The 27,608-nt window shown below is 32.3% G+C and overlaps 1 protein-coding gene across 1 annotated transcript; it reads right to left on the bottom strand.

The window, feature by feature from the left end:
• Positions 1–1,287: 1,287 nt before the first annotated feature.
• LOC113761333 (putative disease resistance RPP13-like protein 1) lies at positions 1,288–17,258 on the bottom strand. The gene is made up of 6 exons (XM_027304281.1): positions 17,167–17,258; positions 10,143–14,054; positions 8,663–9,533; positions 6,533–7,767; positions 5,810–5,885; positions 1,288–2,822 (listed from the first exon to the last, which is right to left on the bottom strand). Exon 2 carries the CDS (start codon positions 13,989–13,991, stop codon positions 10,221–10,223), a length of 3,771 nt encoding a protein of 1,256 aa, XP_027160082.1. The 5' UTR covers positions 13,992–14,054; positions 17,167–17,258; the 3' UTR covers positions 1,288–2,822; positions 5,810–5,885; positions 6,533–7,767; positions 8,663–9,533; positions 10,143–10,220.
• Positions 17,259–27,608: the final 10,350 nt, after the last annotated feature.

Below are 27,608 nucleotides of genomic sequence, written 5' to 3'. Positions count from 1 at the left end.
TAAGAAACTGAGATTTGTGAACCAGAAGATGATTAGCAAACTGCAAAGGCAAGCTATTCTTGAAGCAGAAATCTGGAGGCTTAGATGCTTTTTGCTCAATGTTAGAGAGAAGATTGATAATGAATTGGGGCTTATCCATTGCAAAAGCAGTTTGCTTTTAGCACTAATGTTAAAGAAGGGGATTGTGGTATGCGATATTCTAAAGTGTGGTAATGTGGATCCAATTGTAGGAATGATTTAACTTGCGTCCATCCTCGAAGGGATTCATCTGTACGGGGTGGTGGTTTTGATAGATGTGATAAAATGTTAGCTTCATCTTGGGTAAGGAACTGCCAGACTGCTAATGGAAATGCCGAAGGAAGTGGTTTGGACTCTGTGCATGCTAGCTCTCATCTGGAGCTCAAGCAGAGTAATCAAAGGCCAGGGCAGGGTCTCAATTATGACCTATCTCCAAGTCTTCTAGTACTTCTGCTTTGTTAAATTTATGACAGAACTATGCTTGGTTGGCTAGGGTACCACACAGCTGTACTGAATATTCCATGAATAGAGTCATAATTCAGGTTGACATTTTGTACTATAAAGAAGTATGAAACTGTAGATATTTTTGTACTATAGTTTGTCATACTCCCTATATGAGAGCACTAATTGATGTACATAAATTACTAATTTACTTGCAAGGTTTTCAACATTTTGGTTGTTGTATAATAGCACCCCAGAGTAACTCTCTCTCTGGTGGGATGTCTGGTAGACTACTGAGGATGCTCTAAGGATATATTATCTTTCTCTGAATCAGTGTATTCGCGATTTAACGGTATTGTGCATCAATTGAAGTAGAAGCTCTTTCTTAACACTAGCAACTTGCAATCTTTAGTTTCTATTTAGCACAGATTGGTGCGGGTTTTGAAACCATCTGTAGGAGGCCACACCGACGACAAGCTTGCTGCGATTGGGTTAGGCATTCCTAATCCATAAACTTTGCTGAATGTTAGTTATAGTATCATTTAAGGACAATAGCAACTTTAAGAGTTTTTGCATTTTCTATCCTTGCAAGGGTTAATTACTCTGCTTTCTAGTTTGAAAAGTTAGTTACCATGAAGATTATGTTCAACCAACTCCAGAATTCTTCAATCTTCAATCCTCCCCCGAAATAGATGTTGATTAAACGCGAAATATGTACTTCAGATGGATAGATTGTTGAGGTAATAACAAACTTTGTAACAAAAAAGAGTGTAGATTAACAACAAATAGAATCTGGTACTTCTTGACAAATGTAGAAGACAAGAATAGTTGATGTAAACTGCCGACTGGACTAGGCAAGATGAAGACTCTATTTCGAAACAGAGACAGCATTGCTGGGATCAGAATGTGGGTAATATTCATGCCAACAATTTCCAGCTAAGTTACCTTGGTGCTTCATAGATCAAGTCATTACAAGAATGATGAGAAAAGTCTGATCATGTGCAGAATTCAGTTAGCAGATGATCAAGTCATTACAGAAACCTTTGGCTGGGGTTTGAGTATGTACTTGAGGGCCTTCAGTGCAGCAGAGCTTCAATTTTCAGCTAATAGAGGAAAGTTGGCAGCGGTTCTTCTGACATCAAGGAGCTCTGTTCTCCCTGGTCCCTCTTTGAGATTCTACGGGAGGTCTTCAAATTGCATCAAAGCAATTAATTTGCAAACATGCCAAGATATATTCTATAAGAAATATGCATAAATATAGAGTAATGCAATGCTAAAAAATTGAGGATGCAGCTTTTACTTCCAGAAGCTTAAATCTAATGATGAAATCACAAAGATTAGCTAGAATGGCCTTGAATCTGTTTAGGCTGATCATAAAAATCAAGCTTTCTCATCAAAAAATTTCAAGCTGAACCTTGAAGAGGTTTGCGAGGTAATACAAATCCTTTTAATCAGGATACACATTCATGCATCTCAGACAAATTACAAAGTTAATTATTCTAACCATAGCACAGCCATATTACCACAAAAAAGACATGTCTGAAACATCATGCTTCAGAAAGAGAACAGTGCTTGCCAAAATCAGAAATTTTCCAAAAGTTAAGTTTACAGATACAGATCTACACAGCTGAAATACCCATTCAAGCTGCTTCAAACCCTATTAAGCCTGCCAACCCCCTCCCTTCACCTGATAAAAAGGCAGTCATAGTACTCTGATAGCCATCACAATGGTTGTAGACAATGCACCTTTACCGTTAATTGTATACAGAAAGGAAGAGAATTTTATGATCCAATGTGAAAAAATGACTATGGAGGAATGAACCGAAAAAGGAAGAAGAATATCATCTCAAAAATTGAAAAATTATTGAATTTGCAGAAATTGTTGAACCTTGGGGCCACCCTTTCCTCTCCCTTTCTCCCATTATGTAGTAATGCGAGCAATGAACACCACATTTTTCATGCATAATGGAAGCCCGGAGATCGTGAACCATTCTTTTTCTAACGACTAGAGCTGAAAGCAGTCAGCAATTTCCATATCTTCAAGCTAGGTGAAGTGTTGAACACACTTGTAGGTCATTGTGCTTCAGCTTTTATGCTACTCCAAGTGAAAGATTACGAGGGTGCAACACAGCAAGTGGTGTTATGGAAATGACTCCTCTTCACCAGTGCCACTAGTCTTGCATTCTCAGCAAGAAGGGAAACTCTGCAATATCCACCATCAAAAGGATATGGTCGAAGTCTGGAGGCAACAACTAGCTTAAAAGCTCTCAGTTACATGATGCTACCACATTTTTTAACATAAAGGTTCGGGGAGGGCTTGCATCTTTCCAGGCAGCAAACTGAACTCCATGCAGTACATACTTCTGCAAGGAGGCATTAATGATCATAGTACCAATTCTGCAAAGAATTATCAAATACAACAATGATTTGTCTTTCAAATTTTTGTCTAATTCCTATGTAGAAAGTGGGAAGAGGAAGAGCAGGAAAGGCAACCACAGGTGACCCCCTACTTATTGGTCAGGGAATGGCCTCTTTGAGTATCAGTTCTTTTTTCAAGAAGCATGTTTGAATTACAGAAATTCATTCCAATTTATCAAAGGTCTACAGGGACATATGAAAACATTTATAATGAGCACAAAGTGCAACGTACCTAAAATATCTTGTTGCATAGGGTAAATATGAAAATATCAGAAGTGGAGTAGAGCATTAGAGATGGATTATGCTGCAAGTACATAACTAAAGAAGCTATTCCAGAGATAGAATGCAGTCAACTGTACTCCATGAGGAGATATTATAAACCACTTTAAACTAGTTGTCTTTTCCTTTTTCAGAAAAAAATGATTATTCAGTGTGTATTGCTTCCTTTCTGTTTATTATTACCAAAGCTAAAATAAGTGACCTGAAGTTTTATACCCTTTTTCTATTGATTATAATTATTACCAGAATTGTTGATGGTTAGTGCCAAAAAATGTATTCTGATATTTATTCCCTCCTTATGTAAAAAGATCTTGAAAGTTGAAAATTTAGACAGCAATCAGACAAATACAAGGTGAAGATTAGAATGAAATTAAGTCATAACTTTCATTAGCACAAATATCCATCACTGAACTTTTTATCTATTTAGGATCAAACACAAATAAATATCCAGCAATCATGCCTTTTGCATTCCTAGTGCTACCAAGTCAAAAGGGTTCAACACCACTGCAACCAACAAAGAGCACACAAGTCTGGACTATGTTTAGAAAGGGCCATACCAAGTCATAGCCAGCAACATTAACTTAAAGCAAGGAATAATGATAGACCGAGGATGCCAAAGATATTCAAAGGAAACCAACATCTCGCAAGAAAAAATCTTTAATTTACCAGAAAACCATAAATTAAAAATGGAAGCTACAAAAGAAAGCACTGCAATAGTTTAAAATAGGAGTACTCGATATGGAAGTATTTAACTTGGAGAAATGTCAAGATAGATGTTCCACATGGCAAACATATGTAGAAAGACAGTAAAGGACTTACAGGAGCTGACAACCTTAATCGTAAGCAACATTTTCATCTAACAGCAAGTTTTATGACAGAGATAAATGTTGAGATATGCCAACTTTTCCTACAGATTTTATCAGATTCAGTTTGATATCAAAATAATTTAGTTATTAGAAGAATAAGGTTATTTGTTAACCAAAGATCATGTTGGTTTGTTAACAAATATATTAGCTAAGATTTGCTAGTAGAAGAAGATTATATTTTGTTGAGATTTTTAGGATAATTGTTAGTTGGATATTTTACTAGTTTATTTCATGTAATCACTATAAATAGTGAGTTGATGAATGAGAACATAAGCTCATTTTCATCTTTAATACAAGTCTTTTATAAACTTTTTTTGCAACAATAAGGTGTTGTTTCTTAGTTTATGCCCCCAAAAACCAACGAAGTGGTATCAAGAGCCTAAATCTTAAGGGCCTGTGTTTTTTGAGAGTGAGTGAACCTGGTGAGAAAAAATGATTATTCAGTATGTATTGCTTCCTTTCTGTTTATTATTACCAACGGTTAAAATAAGTGACCTGAAGTTTTATATCCTTTTTCTGTTGATTATAATTATTACCGGAATTGTTGATGGTTAGTGTCAAAAATGTACTCCTCTGATATTTATTCCCTCTTTGTGTAGAAAGATCTCGGAAAGTTGCAAATTTAGACAACAATCAGACAAATACAAGGTGAAAATTAGAATGAAATTAAGTCATAACTTTCATCCGCACAAATATTCATCACTGATTTTCTGCTCATTTTCTTTTTGCACCCCTCTCTCTCCAAATTAATTTGATGAACTCTTTATCTATTTAGGATCAAACACAAATAAATATCCAGCAATCATGCCTTTTGCATTCCTAATGCTACCAAGTCAAAAGGGTCAACACCACTGCAATCAACAAAGAGCACACAAGCCTGGACTATATTTAGAAAGTCATAGCAAGAACCATTACTTTAATGCAAGGATAATGATAGACCGAGGAAGCCAAAGATATTCAAGGGAAACCAACATCTTACCAGCAAAAATCCTTAATTTACCAGAAAACCATAAATTAAAAATGGAAGGTACAACAGAAAGCACTGCAATAGTTAAAATAGGAGTACTAGTATGGAAGTATTTAACTTGGAAAAATGTCAGGATAGATATTTTGCATGGCAAATTTATGCAGAAAGAGAGTGAAGGACTTATAGGGACTAACAACATTAATGGTAAGCAACATTTTCATCTAAGAGCAAGTTTTATGACAGAGATAAAACTATAAAGAAAAGGATTTTTTGTATGCCCCAATACATCTTGCATGTACAAAGTACTCTTAAAGGAAATATGCCTTCCAAGACAAATAGGCAAATGATAACACTATTGGAACTCGTGACAATTTGTATTAAATGCAAACGAGCTGCCAGGCTTTGCCTTATCCCTTCAATTTCTCATTTCCTACATTCAAATCCACAATCTCTTCCTTTTTCATCTTTTTGGTCCTGTTTAACATGTTATTATATATAAAAGCAAACAAGTGTTTTTAAGAAAGTTCGGTGAAAAGAGTTAGAAAGAAGCCAGGAGGGTATGGGTTGGGTGGTTTAGGGGAAGGGAGTGTAAGTAAGAGATCTTGAGTTTGAATCCTTCCACTTACATTAAAAAATAAAAAAATAAAAAAAGAAGCAGATAACGGAACACACCTAAGGCAACTTGAAGATTTCATTGAACTTCATGTGCTATCGACATTCTGGTAGCATACTTATGAAATTCAAAATGACAAAATGTGTGCTACTAAATATTAAGGTATCAATAATCAAAAACATGTAACGATGATAACATGGCTCTTACCAGGTATCCTCTCAACTTAAGCTCAAATGAAGTCAACCAACTCTGGATATGAAACAACCGTTGACATCTATAGGACCTAAGATCAACTGACCAAGTTCTCCAAGCGTCAAGATGTTGAACCACTTTTCAACCAATAATAAGACAACCTGATTAGATATTTTCACTTGTGTAATTAAGTTTGATCCAATTGATACATCACATGGTTTAAGCGGGTAAAATGCTAGAAAGAAGTCCATTTTCTATTCTCAAGGACTTCAACTGAAATTCACTTCAAAGATTCCAATATTGCCAGGATGGCCTTCACCTAAAGTTCATTTCAAAGGTTCCAATGTTACCAGGATGGCCTTCAATAATAATGGGAAAAAGTTATGATCACAAAAAAGTCATCACGGGTAAAAAGATCAAATAGCTCATGAAGATTAACAATGAGGCAGCAGTTCAAATGGAGTTAATGGAGAAGGGATAGAAAGTAAAACAACAATGGTATCATCACAAACAAATACTAATATATTACAGATAAGTAATAATTTCCTAAGTTGAGTTTACTATAACTTGAGAAATTTTTGCATTTTCTTGTACTATCCTGTCTGTTCAAAACAAATTTAAGACTTCACTTCAACTCTGGCATAAGTGAAAGCTCAGATCTTGGTGCACCTAATAATTATCAGGAGAACATAATGAAAAGCCAATGAATTGCAACATGCCAAAAGGAAAATAATTTACCTTCAAAGAAATTACGAGTGCGTAACTGATCATAGAATGAGTTCATCCTTGACATCCTCGAATTATGAGCAACACTGGACGAGTCATCTTCTCTCCTGCAGTGTCATCGATGTAGGTAGCTTTTGATTTCTGCCATAAAGGGCGAGATAGGTAGCCCTTTTTTGGCAATGGCTGAAGTTGAGATCAATAATGAGGTGCATTCCTTGGACAGACAGAGTACAATTCTACACCTCACATATACATCAGATTGGGATAAAATTAGAGCACTCCTGGACTGCTGCTAAAAAGATGAAAATTGTTTTCTATTGTAGCTTAGAAAAGAAACAAAAAATTGTAAAGCATGCACATAGAAGACTTGAGCAATCTTAAGAACAGTCTTAACAATTATAGATGGCTAACAACACATTGAAGGTTTTCTTTCTCCATCAGCATATAACAATTGAAGAAACGTGTAGAAGAAAGGCCAAAGAATTTAGCCTTCCATTCACATTCCTATTGTATTATACCAAAAGATCAAACAGAGGAAGCTAGCATGTGAAAGAACTTGAAAGCACTCAAAGAGAATAAAAATGTTAAAGGGGGAAAAAGAAAAGGTACATTAGTTCAAAGAGATGATGGAGATCTTGTAATTTTGGGGATCCTTCACACTTCCAGTGTCTCCATGAAGGGACTAATTCTTGATCAGTTATTATAGAGGGATATCCGTAACAATGAGCCAGTGATGTCCTTTTTCCAATTCCATCCTTGGTTTCAGTCAAAGATTTCTAGTGTAGTGAGGGAGGCAGACAGTCCCTATTTTGATAAGGACTTGAGTGTAGTACATGATTTTTATCTTTTGAAGAAAAAGGTGAGGTGTCAAAGACCTTAATAGTTTAGCATTTTCAGATTCTTAACGCTCCATCATCCGAGAGATTCAGGTGTGTAAGGCAGCAGGCAATCCTCCTCTGGAAACAATTCTACTTCATCGCTATCACAAATGGTCGAGTGTGTGAGAGGGAGTCTCTCCAAAGCCCACTTTCTTTGGTGATTCATGAGCTTTTTGCAATAGGAGATCTCAAGAGAATGAAGGCTAGAGGGCAAAGCACCTCTTGCGAAGCTCTCAAATTCAAGACAAATGTCTAGTCTCAAATATCAAAGAGTTGGGATGGGGGATTGTATCCATTCAAGCAGCAACTTGAGCTTCTGGCACTTGATGAGAGTAATCTACTACAAATTGAAAGCTGAAAATCCTCTTTCTGCAAAAGAGTAGATCAACGTAGAACTTGAAATGTTGCAATGGCATCAACTATAAGAATTCCCTCTTTTGAGAACCAATCCTTTGTTCAGGAGGAGTAATTGAATGCATAAATTTATTCCAATTTATCAAGCTCTACAAGGATGTATACAAATAATTACGAACAACACAAAGTACAGCATACCTAATAACTTGTTGGATATAGTAAATACGAAAATATCAGCAAGGTGAAGCAGAGCACTAAAGATGGATCATGTAGCATATTATTACTAAACAAGCTATAAAAGAGGTGGTAAGAAAAAAGAAAATGCAATCGCAAAGCAAAGAGTTAAAATGTAGCATTTGTTCTCATGGAGGAAAAGCTTACGAGGAAAAACTATAGCCAAGAAACCACTTCAATTTTGCTATGCATTGCATACTCTCTTTTTCTTATTACCAAGGGCTAAAATAAGTCAACTGAAGTTCAATGTTTTACAATTCTCAGGAAACTATTATTAGCATAATTGATGATGAGTATCAAACAAAGAAAGGTACTCATTAAAGGTTATAATCTCTTTGTGTAGAAGGATCTCACATAGTTCAAAACTTACACAACACTCAGGCAAACTCAAATAAGGATGAAATCAAGCCAAAAGTCTTATCCACTTAAATATGCATTCTTGCTATTTTAATTTTTTTTGTCTTTTTACCCCATCCTATTGTGTCAAAATCAATTTACTGGACTCTTCATTAATGCAGAATTAGAAATAAATAAATGTCTAGCTAGCAATGGTTACTTTGAAATTCCTAATACTCACATGTCTAAACCGGTGATAACATTCCCAACCAACATAAAGCACCCAAGTCTAGACTATATTTTGAAGAGGCCACGACAATTCTAGATCTAAAAACCTTACCTTAATGCGATGATTAATGACAGTATAATGTTGTGGCCTGAAAAACATATATGCATGATTGGTTCAAACTCGTGATATTCTGGTTGATGGTTTCCATACTGGTCTATTTGCTGTATGAAAAAACAAGCTAAAGATATATGGAGGTTTACTGCATCTCACAACAAAAAATCGTTCAATTAACCAAAAAACCTCAAATTATAAATGAAGTATGCAAAAGAAAGTTCTGGAATAGTTTAAAATAGGTGTAATTGGTATGGAAGCATTTAGCTTGGAGAAATCTTAGAAAAGATGTGCTGCAGTAACATAATGATGCAGAAAGAAATAAAGAAAATTCAGGAATTAACAGAAAAAGGGGGAAAAAACCTTTTAATGATGTCATCAAGAACAAATACTCATATAGAATGGGTGCGTTACAGTTTCTTTAATTGGAGTTGACTAAAACTTGCGAAATATTTGCATTACATTGTCCTGTGTAGTGTTCAAAATATTTTTAAAAGTTACCATAACTATGGCACAGAGGAAGAACAAATCTTGATGTCAGGGAAACATACCGAAGTGCCAACGAACCAAAAAATAAAATTCATAATGTAAACTGTAAGTGCATGACAATGTAAACTAAAAGTGCATGACTGATCATAGTGTAAGTTTGTCATTGAGATCCTTGAAATACGAGCTACCTTGTGCCAATCTTCTTTCTTTCTCTACTCCAAAAAAAATGTTAGTAACTCTGCAATGGCCCCCATTCTACTAACCTACTACAAAAATGAAGGTTACTGGCCCCCATTTTACAATAGCCAAAGATAGAGCAATGATGGTCCTCAGAGTACTGAGAATGGTATATCACCTCGACTAGGACAGAGCAATCCATGTCCTGGCAGATACGTCAAATTTTGACAAGATTAGAGTACCTTATATCCACTCCCTAGTGAAGCAAATTGTGTTTTATTATAGTTTACAATAGTATTAAATGATTTCAAAACAAACACATTAACAAGTCAGGCAAAATGAGATTATAGCTTAAAATAAAAATTTATTGAGTGCATCAAAGAAAGCACATAAAACATTTAGCAAGTTCAAGAATAGTCTAATTATTGTAGATACGTTATAGAACATTGAAGGTTTTCTTTCTCCATCAACAGTTATCGTGGAAAACATTTGTCTGCATGAGTTGGTGGTCTACTTGATTGGAATCTACAGTGCAGAAATGGATTCTTATTTTTTCAAACAAAATGTTGAAAAAGTAATACAAATGATGAAATCTATAGCTAGAAAGTAATATATCATGAGATCGTTGCATCAGTAAAGACCCCTACCTCAATTATCCTTTCAGCACATCGTAGTTATTCACAATAGGCAATTCGCAATGCAATCTCAACAAAAGATGCATTAATTAGTTGTGATTTTACCTTTTGAAGCTTCAGAGTATTCGAAGAAAATAAAATATATGAAGAAAAGAAAAAATTGAAAAACAAAGAAGTACCTTTAATTATATAAATAGATGATGATGAGCGTCTTGTAACTCTGGGAGGCAAGCCCTCACTAATAACCAGCATCATCATTAAGGAACTAGCTCATGATCGACTATGAGGCAGGGGATGTGGACAACCTTGGTCCAGTCGTGTCCTTTCTCCCATTCTAACCTGGGTCCCAATTGTTCGCAGTGGTGGATTCCTAGTGAGGTAAGAGAGGCAGGTAGTCCCTCTTTTGGTAGGGATAGGAGTCCAGGGCAGCAGCGGATGTCTAGCCGTTGAAGAGAGGTGAAGTGTCGAAGACTCGAATAGTTTAGCACTTTCAGATTATGAAGATGGCACAACGTGAGATCTTGAAGCGTGCAAGGCAGCAACCAGTCCTCCTCTGGAAACGACTGTACTTCATCATAGGGACCCTTAATTGTCAAGCACGTGAGAGAGGGGAGTTTCTCCAAACCCCACCATCTTCTGCGACCCATGAGTTTTTTGCAATTGTCGATTTTAAGGGATTGTAGGCTGGAGGGCAAACCCCCTTCTGGGAAGCCATCAATTTCTGGACAATTGTATATGTGCAGAGTTTGAACAGATGGGAGGAGGGATTCCGGTAGCGACGTGAGCTTCTCGCAATTGCCGATGCAAATATCCGTTAGATTGGGGGCTGCCAATCCTCCCTCTGGAAAAGACATTAGATCATCGCAGCTGAAGATCTGTAAAAAATTGAGTGACGGCATCGCACTACCACTCTGATTCCCAATCCCAGGTGCGGGTGTAGCAGGAACTGAAAGCATCTCAATACTCTTGCTGTTTATAATACGAAGATGTTGTAGCATGGGAAAAGAGGCAAGCCACTCGACTTTGACTTTGACAAAGTCACAATTTGTTAATGTCAAATCCTCCAAGGTCCCACCACCCTCCCCGCTTGAACTCTCCAATTCCAAATTGCAAAACCTCTCGTACTTGAGTGATTTAAGTGAGGCAGGTGGTCTACTCATGTGTGAGGGTGAGAGAGACCCACAATCATCAACTCTCAATTTCTCAAGTCCGGATAATTGGTTGAGCTGTAGGGGCAACTCTTTCAATTGTTTTAGCGCTGAAATCTTCAATTCACAAAGAGATGAAAAATTTTGTCGAATTTCTCCATTGAAGATGCTCAATCGCCCACTGGGATGCACCAGATTGTCGCAGCCAGATATCTCAAGGCTTTGCAGTGATGAAAGTTGTCGGGGAAGTTCTCTAATCAATTTGGGACAATCAATTAGACTGAGCTCTTCAAGTCTATTGAAGACTTCATCTTCTGGTATGTGCCATTTCTCCCACTCTGGCAATTTCTCTATTCTCAACTTTTTCAGAGATGGGAATGGTTTGGTTATACTGATGTCTCCATAAAAATTCTCTGCCAAATCTAATATATAACTCATTCCAACAATTTCAAGTGATTGCAAGGACTGTAGCTGCCCAAGTGCAGGCAAGGAGAAACAATTTTCACAATTAGAAAGACTCAGCGATTCCAAACGACTTAGTGAAGGATTGCCTAGCCAATTTGGAAATGTTGTCCCGCCATACCCTATGATCTTGAGATGCTTTATGCTTGAATGAGGTTGTAAATTATCAAACACATCTCTCACAACTTGTGAATCATTGATAGCACCATTCCACTCCAAAGTTAACTCGTCAAGTTGTTCCTTACCTTCCATGTTCGCCATGGATGCATCCCTACCACTGGAAACATTTTCCAGCCCAGAGAGCATTAGCTTACCATGTAGCATAGGAAGCTTGCCCAACTCCTTAATTGTCGAACCACTGTCCTTGCCTATGACAAAAGCAGTCAAGACTTGAAGATTTTCTAGTTTATCCATTTGTGGTGGCATTTTCTTCAATGGAGTTCCACTAATATCCAGGCAACATAAGTTAATTAACTTTCCCAGATCTTCCGGCAACTCTTCAAGTTCTTCACAGTTTGACAACAACAAAGTTTGTAGATTATAGAAGCTACATATCCACTCTGGTAGCTCCCTTATTCCTGTTGAAGAGAGATTCAGAAATCGAAGTTGTGTCAAACCACTATAAGAGTTTGGTAACTTAACAATATTACGATAACAAGACAAAGATAGAACCCTTAAAGACATGAACTGGGGCAAGGTATCCTCTAAGAATTTGTTACTCAGTAAACCCGTATCATCCCAATCTTGACCCATTCTCAATCGCAAGAATGTTCTTATATTCTTATTCTCCCTCCAGAGATTAAGCTTATGAAATGTGTCATAATCACTAGGATGGTATGAAAAATGTCTTGCACTAGATATTGTAGCATCGCCTTGCTGATGATCTTCCAACCTAAGGCAATATTTCCCAAAAACAGACCTAGCCAAATCGTTCATAAGGTCATGCATGGAGAAAGTATGGTCAGTTGACTGATCAAATAATGACCTCATTCTCAGTTCATGAAAACACTTTTCACCCTCGTTTTTTATTTTTTTATTTTCTCCAGGATACCCTAAAAGATCATTAGCTTGCCATAACTGAATAATTTCCTCCTTTCTAAACTGGTAATCTTTAGGGAACACAGCACAATAAGCAAAGCACCTTTTAAGATGGGAAGGAAGATGAATATAGCTTAATCTCAATGCCGGCAGGGGGCCATTTGGATTATCCATTTGAGTCCACTCTTCACTTATTAAAATCTCTTTCCATTCTTCGGGGGTAGTTTTGGAACGCAAAACACCTGCAACTGATTTCACAGCCAACGGCAACCCTCGACACTTCGTCACAATTTCGTTTCCTATTTCTTCAAGTTCTGCATTTTCATTGCCATCTCTATTTTCAAATGCATGTTTCTTAAATAATGACTGGCAATCTTCCTCTTGCATGTAATTCAAATGATGAATTGAACTTTCTTTGGCCATCATCCTTGCAACATTCTGATTCCGTGTTGTAACAATGATCTTACATCCACGTGATCCACCTTTGAAAGGGCTCCTTAAATTATCCCACTGATTGTAGTTACTATTCCAAACATCATCCAGAGCAAGAAGGAACTTTTTCTCAGTTAGGCCACCTCGTAGCTTCACTTGAAGGGAGAGCAAGTTATCACTCTCACAGAAACAAATGCCGAGTTGCCTTAGGATTTCTTTTGTTATCCTGGTAGGATCATATTCTTCTGATACGCAGACCCATGCCCTGGTAGGGAAACTGTCTGTCACCCTTGAATCTTTGTAAACCATTTGAGCCAAGGTGGTCTTACCGAGCCCACCCTGTCCAACTATTGGAATCAAAGTGATATTGTCTCTGTCTGCATCCTCGAAGAGCAACATTCGAATTATCCTCTCTTTATCAGTATCTCTCCCAAAAAAAGTAGTCTCATCAACCAGAGGTGTTTCAAATTTTTGATATGACTGTATTCTGGAATGAAGAACTTGCAAACCCAAGGGAATAATTTGTTTGTTATATCCCTCCAGCCTCTTCACTATTGTTTCTATCTCCACTTGCAAACCCAAGGGCGAGATCCTCCTAAGAAACTTATCACCCGAAGATGTACAAGTGCTAGTTGAGCTTTGGTACTCAGTTTCTACCTTGATTCGCAGAGCTTCAGTGTTGATTCTGTCCAGTAAATCCTCTGCTTGATAAAATGTATCATGAAGCTCTTCAAGCCAATCCTTGACATATTGGTTCCGTATTTCCTTGTTCTCTGCATCATCGAGCACGGCTCCAACAGTGCGTAACTCACTCTTGAGCTTCTTGAGGAGATCATCATCGGCCTTCCGATTACGAAACAAATTCACGAATTCCGGCGTAGCCATCCTATCAAATAGCACTTGAAGGAAAGCGGAGAGGAATGAGCCAGCCACTAAGGCATCAGCCATATATCCAGGCGGGAGGTAAAAGTGAAAGCGACTTGCACAAGGAAACCAACGAGAGAGAGAGACCTACAATAATTTTGTTTGGGAAAAGAAAGAACATGAACAGCAGCTAATTTGGTGTGGCTTCATTTGATATTTTGGTTTAATCGATATACATTGGTAAAACAGGAATTGGCGGCCAAAGTTCTCATACACTAATTTGGGTTTTTAAGTTGCCAAAAGTTGTCCAACATGCCAATTTTGACTTTTGACTTGTTGGCTAAATTACCTTTTACTCCTTGTAATTTGGTATCTTACCACATAAACCTCCATATGATTTGAACACCTATATATAATCCCTTCGTGGATTGAGTTAAAGTATCACTATTAGGGGGCGATTGGTAAAAGGGTATCGGAATGAAGTAATGGAATAAACTCCATAATTGGTGTTTGATTCACTGGTATGGAAATTGAAATTTTGGAATGATTTCTAAAAATTAGCATCCCTCCATTCCTTAGTAAAAAGGTGGGTCTTGTCCAAAACCCAAGTGTGATTCCAAGATCTTATAATTACATAATATATAGTATAATTAATATTTATATATATTATACTATATTATAATATATACATATATAATATATTATAATTATAATATTTTATTATAATATTAGTATATTATATAAATATATATTATAATTATTTAGTTAAATAATTTTATATTTATATAATATATATTATAAATTCATTAATATTATATATTATTATATAATATTAATGAATTTATAATATATATGTATATTTATAAATGTATATTATATGCATATAATTATAATATATAGATGTATATAATATTAATAAATTATATAATTATAATTATATTTATTATTTTAAATATAATAATATATAATAATAAATATATCTAATATTAATATGCATTATATTTATATAAAATATTAGTACAATTAATATTTATATATTATATAATTATAATAATGTATTTATATTATAACATTTGTATAATTATAATTAATTATATATATAATATTTAATTTAATTAGTTACAAACTTATAATAATGATATTATTATATTATATAATTATATATTATAATTATTTAGTTAAATATAATTATACTTATATAATATATATTATGAATTTATTAATATTATATAATAATATATTTATAATATATATGTATATTTATAAATGTATATTATATGTGCATATAATTATAATATATACATGTATGTAATATTAATAAGTTATATAATTATAATTATAATTATTTATTTTAAATATAATAATATATAATAATAACTATATTTAATATGTAATATATATTATATTTATATAAAATATTTGTATAATTAATATTTGTATATATTATATAATTATAATTATATAGTTATATTATAACATTTGTATATTTATATTTAATTATATATATAATATTTAATTTAATTAGTTACAAACTTATAATAATATTATTATTAGTTATATGTATTATATAATGTGTATTAATTTATGTAATATAATTAATATTATCAATTATACTAATAATTATACATGTTTACTAATAGAAATTATTAATTAGTTAGACTAAATTTACTAATGCATTTATACTAATATATTTAATTAGTGAAAATTTCTTATATCCCATTTACAAAGAGCCAATAACTATAATTTACGATGTGGTTTATAATATATTTATTATATTCCATTCCGAAAGAGTTGACGAACCAAGTATCAACTATAGTAATGATACACATTCCATGTACTTGAACCAAACAAATGTATTGGAATGAATGACCTCATTCCAAACCCAGAATATCCGATTCCGAATCCGATGTGTGAACCAAACGCCACCTTAGTTTTTCCGTTAAAACTAACGATCAATAATAAAAAAAATTAAGTCAAACTAATAAATTGATAAATTTATCTTTTATTATTCCTTTTTTCCCTCCAAACATAAAAAAGAAGAAATTGAAATAAAAAATAGATAAACAAGAACTAGAAAAAATGGTTAAAGATTTGGTTTAAAAACTTATAATGATATTTGTAGTAAAAAAAGATTTGATATTTTTTGTTTCTTATATTTGTTTTTATATTTCCTTTCATTCTTTTTTTTTCTTATTTATTTTTTTGTTCCCTTCTATCTCTTTTGTATTTGGAGAAAATTAAGATTTTGTAAGTCAAAGCATAGGTTTTCAAAATCATCCCTTTTCTTTCGGAAAAAAAAAAGAGATAGAAATGAAAAAAAAAAAGAAAAAAAGCAGTGAAAGGGTGAATTTGTCAATTTATTAGATTGATTTTGACTTTTTACTATTCACTATTTGTTTTAATGAAAAAACTAACAGTGATACTTTAACTCGAACTGTGAGGAGGTGATACATATGTTTTTAAACGGGAGTTATTTAGTAAAACACTAAATCACCTGAAGTACAAGTAATTTACCCATTTTTGGTAATTAACACATAGGCATAGGATAGCATTTTGAGTCCCTACTCAAATGGAATTGAACTTTCAGAAAGGGAAAAAAAGAGAAGGAAAATGGACAAAAAAGGAATAAAGACTATTTAAATGTTTAAAAAATGAAAGCAGTCAGCATATAACATTTGAAACAACATGATAGAAATTGGTATAAAAAAAAAATTTGTAAGAACCACACTATTAAATAATATTTTTTCCCTCACTCTCATCATTATTATTCGTAACATTAGTTTAACCTTTTGCAATCGTGTATAAATCCAATATCAATTCCATTAAAATCATCATATCAACAGCGAAAATAGAAGTTTATGATGGGAATCAGAATTCAATTCATTCCAAGAATTAAGAGTTTGAAAACCAAAATGCGAAGTTGATACGAATTTGAGTTACACCAATTTCACCTCCAATTTATCTAATTTACAATATTGAAACGTTAAAGATGATTAGAACTTAGGGGGGCATGAAGGATAATCGGGAATTGGCTGATTGTTAGCTTAGTAGTGTATTAATTGAATATTAGTTCGTGATTTAATTGAGGTTTCCTCTTGTAACACTTAATGGATGATCATAATAAAATTCCATCTTTTGCTGAAAAAAAAGGAAAAAAAAAAAGATGATCGTAATGACCGTATGTGACAAATTTTAACAGAATTCAATAGAATTTGCAAAATTTGATAAAGAAAAGAAAATGAAGAAAAATGAAGCTTACGGTCAAACGGTATCGGGCTTGGTACTTATAGTCAGTCCAGCACTCGATGAAGCTTCTCTCCCTCTCGACTCCTTTTGTGGTGATACTGAAGAATGATGCTAGGAAGGTTTGGGGTAGAACCTGTGATCAAATAAGTTCGTTGTTGTTCCGCAAATATACAGAAAATTTATGAGCAAAGAAATTAGAACGTGGTCTGAATTGAATCAGAATCGAATCGAACTCGATAAATCCGAAAAAAAATAGGTCGGATTCAAATCATCCACAGGTTGACCGATAACCCGTTTATAAATTAAAAATAATTTAATAAATATAAAAAAAAATTTATCTAACTAAACTAAGTTATTCTTTTTTCCCCCAAGGTATGGTTTATTTAACTTGTGTGAAGTTAGAATTATTAAATTTGGAAAAATGATATATTACATTATTTTCTATTTTTATAGTATCTTAATTTATTTTTAGATCTGATTTAGGATAAAACACTTTTATGGTGTTTTAACTTATTTCAAATCCGGTTTGGAATTGTTTTATCAAAATTTTTATTATTTAATTATGTAATTAGTCTTATGCGAAATTTATTCTGTTAGAAACTACAATAGTAAATTAATAAGTTGAAATTATGTTTCAGGTTATTCGAGTGGACCTGCTAATTCGTCCATCCGAAATTTTCAGGTTCAGGTCAAGTATTCTGACTCATTTTGAATTGACTGATCGTATTTGGGTCAGTAGATTTTCTATTGTACTCGGATGTCAACTCGACCTGTCAACCTATTTTTGACCTGATTGCTGCCCCTAGTAACTCTTATTAAATGCTCACATCTATATTATATTATTATGATAAGTTTCCCTTACTCAAGGAATGCAAGTGAAGAGAAATCATGCTTAATCGGAAGCGACTTTTTCTTTAATCTTTTAAACATAGATTTATCTATTTACGCTGATACTGTATAAAATTATATTTTAAATTTAAGTTGGAATTAGTTAGCAAGCAAACAAGTAGTATATTTTCTCTTCTAATTCTTTCTTTAGATTCTATTTGCAAGAATTTTTTGTTTTAAACAGACATGGTGGACAAAATTTTCAACCAACAAAAGCAAAACAAAAACAAAAAGGAAGAAGAAGAAGAAAAGTAATGGCGGTTGGTGAGGAAATTAAATGACATTGATTCCTTTTATTTTTTTTATTTTTTTGGCTGACTACAATAATATTCGGGATAATTTCAAAAACCTTCCCTAAGATTTTTAACAATTTCACTAAGCTCCTCTAAAATTTAAAAAATTATACATACCTCTCAAATCATTTAAAATGATAATTTTACTCTTAAATATTTTAATGAAATTCCCTTATTTGGTATGCTTACACTTAGAATGAGTTTTAAAATTATATTTTCATTCTTTTTCCTTCTTATTCCTTTTTTTTTGCTAATGAAACTATAAAACTACCACTATTGGCTCTAGTTTCTATTACAATCAAATGTCGAACTAGTGATTTTTTTGACAAGTTAATTTTATATATTATCCAATGTTTTTGTTGATCTTTGTTTTCTATTTTTGGTATTAAAATTAACAATAAATCAAAAATAGCCCCAAAGCACTACTAAATTATGATAATCCCATTACTCCAAAAATTCATAACTTCTAAATTAATTATTTCAATATTTCATTTTCTATCTTATAAATCTAAATCTATAACAAAATGCCATCAAAAGTATCATATCATAGTAATAAAATTATTGTTATAGTTGTTTATAGTAGATATGGACATAAAAAATTTGGCACACTTTCCTTATGATTATACTAAATAATCTTATAATTATATAAAAAAATAAATTAAAACTCATTACACAAGGGTATTTTTGGGTATTCATTTAAAAAATTAACCAAGTTAATATTATTTTAAGATTTTGTTACTAAAACTATCAAATTAAGGGAAGTCAGTGTAATTTTTCAAACCATATGGAAGCTCAATGAAATTGTTATAAATCTCAGGGGAGGCTTCTGAAATTATCCAACAATATTTCTATAATCTAATTTATCCTATTCTATAGAGAGAAGAAAAAAAACTGTATAAAGGATTAGTAAACATACAAACTCGATTAAATTAAAGAAGTATTTTGACAACTTCTTTAAATATTTTTTTTTCAAAGGATGGAATTTGAATCTCTGGTACTTAAGCCTTTTTTTGTTGGTGGCCACCAAGCTAAATCCCTTTGGTGGTGATCAAGAAAAGGACAAGACTGACTGACAAGTGACAAGAAATTGTCCTGTGAGGTGATTACTCAAGAGTGACTGCAAGACCTATGGTACTATTTCTAGAAAAGGAAAATAATTGTTTGGATAGAGTATTATTTCAAATAATTATATAAAATAATTACGGTAGTATTTTTTGTGATATGATGTATGCGAGATAAAAAGATAGTTAAGAATATAAAAAGGTGGGTTGAAAAATGTGTTTATAATACAAGCAAAATATTATTTTAGAAAAATTTGATATACAAACATAATGTTTATTTTCTTTATGCAAAATTTTGGCCCAAAGTAAAATAAAGGTTGTACAACACATTTTTCTGGTTTCATGGCCTGCATATGCATTCTGAAAAACTCCTTGGACCCTTTTATTATGTATTTTATCAAATTATACATGTACCCTGATCAGGAAGTCTTGGCCAGTTAGGTCAGGATAAGAATTCAATCTGTAATTTGGGGTCAACATGAAAGTACTAAATTTTTTGTAGGGCCAAATTTTACTCTCTTTTTTTTCTTTTAAAGATCTTTTTTTAACCCTCTCTTTCATGCCAATATCCTTCCCAGCTCAAAATTGTCATCTGGATTCGTGAACAAGAATCTAATAGTGGAAAGAATTCTAAAAGTCATCCCTATCCTCATGAAAATCTTTCAGAATTTCAGGGGCAAATAACATAAATTTTTAGACTTGGGGACGATCTGCTCCCCTTGTTTATGTCATTTGAAGTTAAAAAACAGAGACTATTTTAGGTTGATTATGTATTAAAAAAAAGTTGATTATGGACTATGGCATCACATTTTTTTGAAGTTTATAATTTGACCAGTGATTTTGAAATGGAAGATCTTTATAGTTTTAGAACTCAAATCAATCTCCATATAAACTCAAAATTATCCTCTTTCTACAAATCTTATGGGCATGGGATCAAGAGTTTAAAAATCAAACTCATTTTCATCAATTTTAACTCCAGTTGATCCAAGATTTACACTAATAAATGCATTAACATCACCATAGCATGATTTTTTTGGTCTTGTTTTTGGACAGATGGAAGGGGGGAGGAGGAAGTTTTCCTAGTATGAAGGCCCTATTTGTTCTACAAATTTCGCAAGGAAAAGGAAATGGAAGAAAAGAAAAGTAAATTCCTCTGGAAATGTTAAATTCCTTATCATGTTTGGTTATGAGCGAAAGGTAGTAAGTAAAATGATCTCTACAAAAGTTGGTTTTTTTTCATTTTTTGGTCCTGTTTGATTTGTGGATTTTGAAAAGGAAATCCTTTGCTTTTCTTTTTTCTTTTAAATGAAAATTAACTAATAAGAAGTTGAATTTTGAAAAGGAGGTAGTAAGGAAAATGATCTCTGCAAAAGTTTTTTTTCCCCTGTTTGGTATGTAGATTTTGAAAAGGAAATCCTTTGTTTTTCTTTTTCTTTTTTAGTTATGAAAATTAACCAATAAGAAGACAAATTTTGAAAACGAAATGGAAACGAAAATCTCTTTTTTTCTTTTAAAAGATTAAAAAATTAACAGACAATCAATTGAAATAGGGCAAATGACACTTTGCCCCTTGTGATTTAGTGTTTTTCTACATAACCCCCCTATGGTTTCACAAGTTATATATAACCTCCTCATGGTATGGATTAAAATGTCAAAATGATAGAAATGATAATTGGTAATGGAGCTAGTTAAAATATTAAAAATACCCTTATGTAAAGTTAAAAATTATCATTAACGAAGAGGAGTTATGTGTATATTTTGAAAACCATAAAGGGGGTTATATGGTAAAGTATTAATCATAAGAGGGATACATGGTAAAATATAAAATCATACAGGATTAGTGCGTCATATATTGATAAGGGTAATTTTAACATTCTTAACGGTTCCATTACGAGTGATAATTTTTGTCATTTTGACACTTTAATCCAAACCATGAAAAGGTTATGTATAGTTTTAAAACTATAAGGGGGCTATGTAAAAAATACTAAATCACAGGGGGGTAAAGTGTAATTTGTCTATTAAAATATTAAATAAGTTGGCAAAATATTTTAATTTTGACGCCAAATTTCGAACTAAAATTGTTTAGATCACCTCATTCTCAACCTCAAACCTTCACTTGCAAACTTGAATGGAAACTGGAAACTAATTGCAAAGTCTATAAAAAAATATTAATAATAATAACAGTAATAATAAAGAGCAATAACATTTTGCAAAGACCAATGACCGAGCCAGGATTTTTTCCTCGGGGGCCCAAAATTTTTTCAAACAAAATTACCTTAATATGTTATGCTCAAAATAATTTTTATTTATTTAAATATATGACATCTTAAAATATCAAGTATTAACTTTAATTATAAAGGTACGTCTATTTCATAAATATGCAACATAGTCATAACTAAAATTAAGACAAGATATAACCTTTGATTAAATATCTTATAACATCACAAACCATCTAAGTTGCACATTATGAGAAGATGCTCCAATATGTCACTTGTGCAAAAAGAAAAATATAACTATGCAATATAAATATAACTATTTTCAATTAAAAAAAGATAAAAGTTATGTTAACATACTTTGAAATTTCATCCTCTTTTATTAAAAGTAAATTGAGTTTTACGTTCTTTCATAGAACTAAATTGATGTACAATTAAATCAATGCTAAATTTTTGACAACTTCTTTTCTTTATGTACATTGTTATGCAATCATTCAAGAAGTTATCTTTTTATCCTGTTTTGGAGCTTTGTTTCGATTATTTTCATAATTGAGAATGTCCATTCTATAGAGTATAGAATGGAGTCAGGATTTTTTCCTTGGGAGGGGGCCCAAAATTTTTTTGAACAAAATTATCTTAATATATTATATTCAAAATAATTTTCATCTATTTAAATATATGATATCTTAAAATATCAAATATTAACTTTAATTATAAAAGTATGTCTATTTTGTCATAACAAAAATTAGGACAAGAAATAACCTTTGATAAAATATCTTATAACATCACAAACTACCCAAATTGTACATTATGAGAAGATGTTCCAATGTGTCACTTGTGCAAAAACAAAAATATAACTATACAATATAAATATAACTATTTTCAATTAATAAAAGACAAAAGTTATGTTAGCATACCTTGAAATTTCAACTTCTTTTCTTAAAAGTAAATTGAGCTTTACGTTCTTTCATAGAACTAAATTCATTTATAATTGAATCAGTGCTAAATTTTTGAACTTCCTTTTTTATGTACATTGTTAGACAATCATTCAAAAAATTATCTTTTATCTTGTTTTGGAGCTTTGTTTTGATTATATTCATAATTGAAAATCCCGTTTTATAGTTGCAATTGATATAAGAAAAGTGAGAACAAATATAATCAATCTGTCAACAGGATAGATCACTCAATTTCTTGTTTTCACCAAGCCTTCAAATAATTATTGGTATATTTGTATATGGTCAACAAGAGGATAGATCACTAATTTTAAAGTTTTTATCAATTAGGCTAAATTGTATATTTGTATATGGACCAATAAAATAATTATTTTTGTTTTAGCCCATTGATAATTATGAATTGAGTCTTTTATTATAATATATCAAATTGGGTCAATTTACTACGGATAATCAATTATATGTTTAATTTTTTGAATGTTAAATAATTAGCACAATAAAAAATAAATTAATTTTTTTAAAGAAAAAATTAAATCAAAGGTGGCTAATTCACACACACACATATATAAAAACTCTCATAATATAAATTAAAATTGTAAAAAATTAGGGGGGGCCAACTTTGTCTTATACATATATTTACATATTATGAATTAAAATTTTTAAAACTTAGGGGGGGCCATGGCCCCCCTCAACCCCCCCTGGCTCCATCATTGCATATGACACGAATTTAACAAAATGCCATGCAATTGCAAAAATTGAAATTTAAAAATGCAGTGAAGTCGAAGCAAAATGAAACTTACGGTAGCAGACTAAACAAGTTTGCTTCGAATGATTTCGGGCACACAAGTCAGACCAGAAGTTGATGAAAGCTTCTCTATCTCTTCTGCTCCTTTGTTGAATTGGTGGTAATGAAGAATGGCGACGAGCGAAGTTGGAGAAAAGGTTTGGAATAGAGTCTGTGATCAAAGAAAGGCCAAGAAATAAGAAGATGTTTACAAGTCATTAGAAAACAATATGAAATTGGAATGTTGTCTGAAATGATGAGAAGATGATGGAGCAATTACGTGAGTAATAAATAGAAGGACCAGCCACAAGAAATTGTCCTTTGATGTGAGAAATCCAGAATAGTATGGGAAATTTATATATATATATATATATATATATATATATGTGTGTGTGTGTGTGTGTGTGTGTTCTTTCTTTATTGGGTGTAAGAAAGAAAGTCGAAGTTCCTAACCGCATAAGAAAGTGAAATGCAGGAACGAAAGAAGTAGACGCTGATTCATCCATTTAGAAATTCTCAATGATTGTACTCAACCTTTGCTTCGTGACTTTGCTCCAATTATCAGTCCATTTAATGCCAAAAAAAGAAAGAAAAGCAAGAAATCAAATTGTAAAAAATTCTAAAAATCCAGAATAGTATTGGACTTATAAATTAATTTTCTTTTCCATTTCTTTGGTTTAATGATTCGAACTTGATTTCTACTTGCAATTCAATACAAAATATTCTAATCCAAAGTTGTCTAACAACAAGTTCTTCGTTATGAAGATAATTATACGAAAACACCAATAAATTCAGGTTCAACTTGTATAACCAGTATTGAATTAAAAAATGTATTAGCATGCCAAATTTATATTGCAGCTCATGTTTTTATATTCGCTTTCATACCACCCTACATAAGGAAAAAAATCTACCAATATGAACATATCCCAGAGTTTTACTTTAAAGTACTAAATGAAATAGCCAATTAGTTACAAAAGTTAATTATAATACATGTTTAATAATGGGATATATTTGGAGACAATAAACAAAATTCGAAGAAAATAATATGTAATATAAAGCATTTACTACAAAATTAAATTTTGTAGATCAACTAATTTAGTAACATTCTAAAAATATTTAGACAATTTAATATTTTTCCTAAGGCAAAAAGTTGAAGTGAAGGGGAGGCAATACCATTTTTCTATAATTCTTGTTGAGAGGAAGGGGGGGACGGAGGGAGGGTTAGGGGGGGCGCCCCCCAGGACTTTTGACGATTTTTTTTTTGTCCAATTAATACGTATGCATGGGGGTAGCATTTGAGTCTCTGTTAAAATCAAATGAACTTTCAGACAAAAAAAAATGGAAAACAAAACAATTAGGGAATTTTTTTTCCTTTCACGTATTTTTTTAGTATATTTTAATATTTTCTTTATTGTTATAGATTTTTTATGAATTTTAAACTTAGTATAAAACCTTATTAAATGGACTAAAGACCAATTGAAACGTTTAAAAAATGAGAATGGTCAGCACAAAACTTGTGAAAAAATAGAAGACAGAAGAGAATTGGTGAAAAATATAATAGCAATTTTTCCCCCCTTTTTGTGATTATCATAATTATTAGTTTTAACTTTTTGCAAACATGTATAAGTCCAAAAACAGTCATCATATCACCTGAGCAAAACAAGTTTCTCACGTGAATCGAAATTCAATATATTCCAAGAACCAAGAGTTTGAAAACTAAAGTTGAAAGCGGATACAGATTTGCGTTACATCAATTTCAACTCCAATTTATCTAAAGTTTGCTCAAAAAAAAAAAAGTGCCACTTATGGTCAAGCAAATTTATAGGAAAACTGTCAATAGTTTCAAAATATATAATTTGACATCTTATTGTTCAAACTAAATTGAAAAGACGATGAAAATCATTAATTGACGTGAGTAGACCAAATGACAAAAATATCCTAATATATATGAGGATAAAATGCAGAAACACCTCTTGTGGTTAAACAACTTACAAGAAAGTCTCCTGTAGTTTAAAAAAATATATATTCATCCCTTTCACACATAAAATAGTTGTTCTGATTTGGTTAATATTTGTATATGGAGTAACACGATGATAAAAAAAAAAAAAACCACAATCATTCATTGCACACATAAAAGTACAATAGTCCTTTTGATGGCCTTTATGACCTCAACAATGTTTACTTTCGCTTTTTGTGAACACTCACAAATCTTGTACTGGTATCGTAGGGTCTAGTTTTATTGTCTACCCGAGAGCTTGAGACAGATATAAGCAACTATTTGCAAAATTTTTCTTCACTTTATACAAAGAAAAAGTATTGAAATTCTTACTTTAAAATTTTAAAAAAGGCCCTCTAAGATAATATTATAATAGCAAAAATCCAAATTTAAAACTTTTACCATACCTCAAAAGTAGTGTGCATAAGATTGGTAGTTGATTTCTCTCAAGAAACTTTACTCATTTTTCAATATATTTTCTGAAAGTTTCGGATCAAATCCAACTTGTATGTTTTGAAATTACAGAGAATTTTTTTTTTATATAGGTTGGGTTAACCATAGGATGCTTTTTATAAGAGACAGAATAGGTATATCGATTGAAAATTGATTATAAAAAACTGTTTTCAGGTACTATCAGTTGCAAAACAAGCGCGTGTGCCTTAAACACGTTAATTTTGACGATTTCCATTACCTTTTCAGTTTAGTTCAAACCATGAGATATCAGATTATATGTTTCGAAACTACCGAGACTTTCCTGTATGCTCGTTTAACCACAAATGCCTTTTTTACCCTTAGTTCAATATTAGTTCTTGATTTACTTGAGGCTTTCCTCTTGTAAAACTTTATCAATGATCGTAATAAATTTCCATCTTTTGCTAAAAATAGTGATTGTAATTGCCCTATTTGAGGAATTTTAACAGATTTCAATAGAATTTGCAAATTTTGATAATGAAAAAGAAATTAAAGAAAAATGAAGCTTACGGTCAAATGATATCGGGCTCAGTACTTAGTAGTCAGTCCAGTCCAGTCCAGTCCAGTACTGGAGGAAGCTTCACTACGGACTCCTTTTGGTGTGGACTGTGTGCTCAAAGTTCGTTGTTGTCCCACACAATATATACAGAAATTAGAATGTAGTCTGAAAGAAGATAGGGGAAACTGAGCAATACGTGGACCAGGAAGCAAATGTGTGGCTAATCACTGCACTGGTGGGAATAGATGAATTAACCAGGGAGAAATAAGTTGTCCTTTGATGTGATTAATCTACAGCACTACCAAAGTAGAAATTGAATTTTATATGACAGTAACTCTAATTCAAAATGCTAACATCTATTATATTATTATGATGAGCTTTCCTCAATTACTTGAGGAATGCAAGTGAAGATCAGTCATGCTTATGCCGAAGCGATTTTTTTTAATCTTTTAAATATAGATTTATCTATTTACACAGACAGCGTATGAAATTATAGTTTAAATTTAAGTTGGAATTAGTTAGAAAGCAAACAAAGAGTATATTTTCTCCTTTAATTCTTTCTTTAGGTTCTATTTTGCAAGAATTTCCTATTTTACACAAAGCCCTCCCATAATTCTACTGATTAGTTTTACATCAAATTAGATATGTTCATGCTTATTGTTTGTCAATATATTTGCCGCAAAGAGGGCTACCAACTTGAAAAGAAAAGCTAAAATGAAGCAAGCAACTTGATAGAAAGACAGACTTGGTGGACGAATTTTAAAAACCAACAAAAGCAAAACAGAAACAAAAATTAAGAAGAAGAAAAAGAAAAGTAATGGTAGTTGGTGATGAAATTAACCGACATTGATTCAATTTGGTGCTGATAAAAAAAGGACAAGATAGACTGACAAGTGACAAGAAATTGTCCTGTGAGGTGATTACGGTGATTACTCAAAAGTGTACTATCTCAAGAAAAGGGAAAGAAATTTGCAAAATTTTGGCCGAAAGTAATATAAAGGTTGTTCTGGTTTCATGACCGGATGTGTATTCCGAAAGACTCCTTGCACACTTTTATTATGTATTTTATCAAATTATACATGTACCCTGATCAGGAAGTCTTGGCCAGTCAGGTTAGGATAAGAATCCAAGGGTCAATTTGAAAGTTTCTAAATTTTTTGTAGGGCCAAGTATTACATTTTTTTAAAAAGAAACCCTCCATTTCATATACACTTGATCAGTTACCGTCCATTTGACTTGACATTAGAAAGATTTAAAAGTCATCCCCTAACCTCGTGAAAATCTTTTAGAATTTCGGGGA

The sequence above is a fragment of the Coffea eugenioides genome, chromosome 2, assembly GCF_003713205.1.
Source record: "Coffea eugenioides isolate CCC68of chromosome 2, Ceug_1.0, whole genome shotgun sequence".
Taxonomy (NCBI): domain Eukaryota; kingdom Viridiplantae; phylum Streptophyta; class Magnoliopsida; order Gentianales; family Rubiaceae; genus Coffea; species Coffea eugenioides.
Note: the sequence above shows the minus strand (reverse complement) of the source record. Positions and strands in the feature narration are given on the sequence as shown.

Excerpts from the sequence above, each read along its gene's own strand:
- LOC113761333 (XM_027304281.1), bottom strand. The coding sequence starts at position 13,991 with ATGGCTGATGCCTTAGTGGCTGGCTCATTCCTCTCCGCTTTCCTTCAA.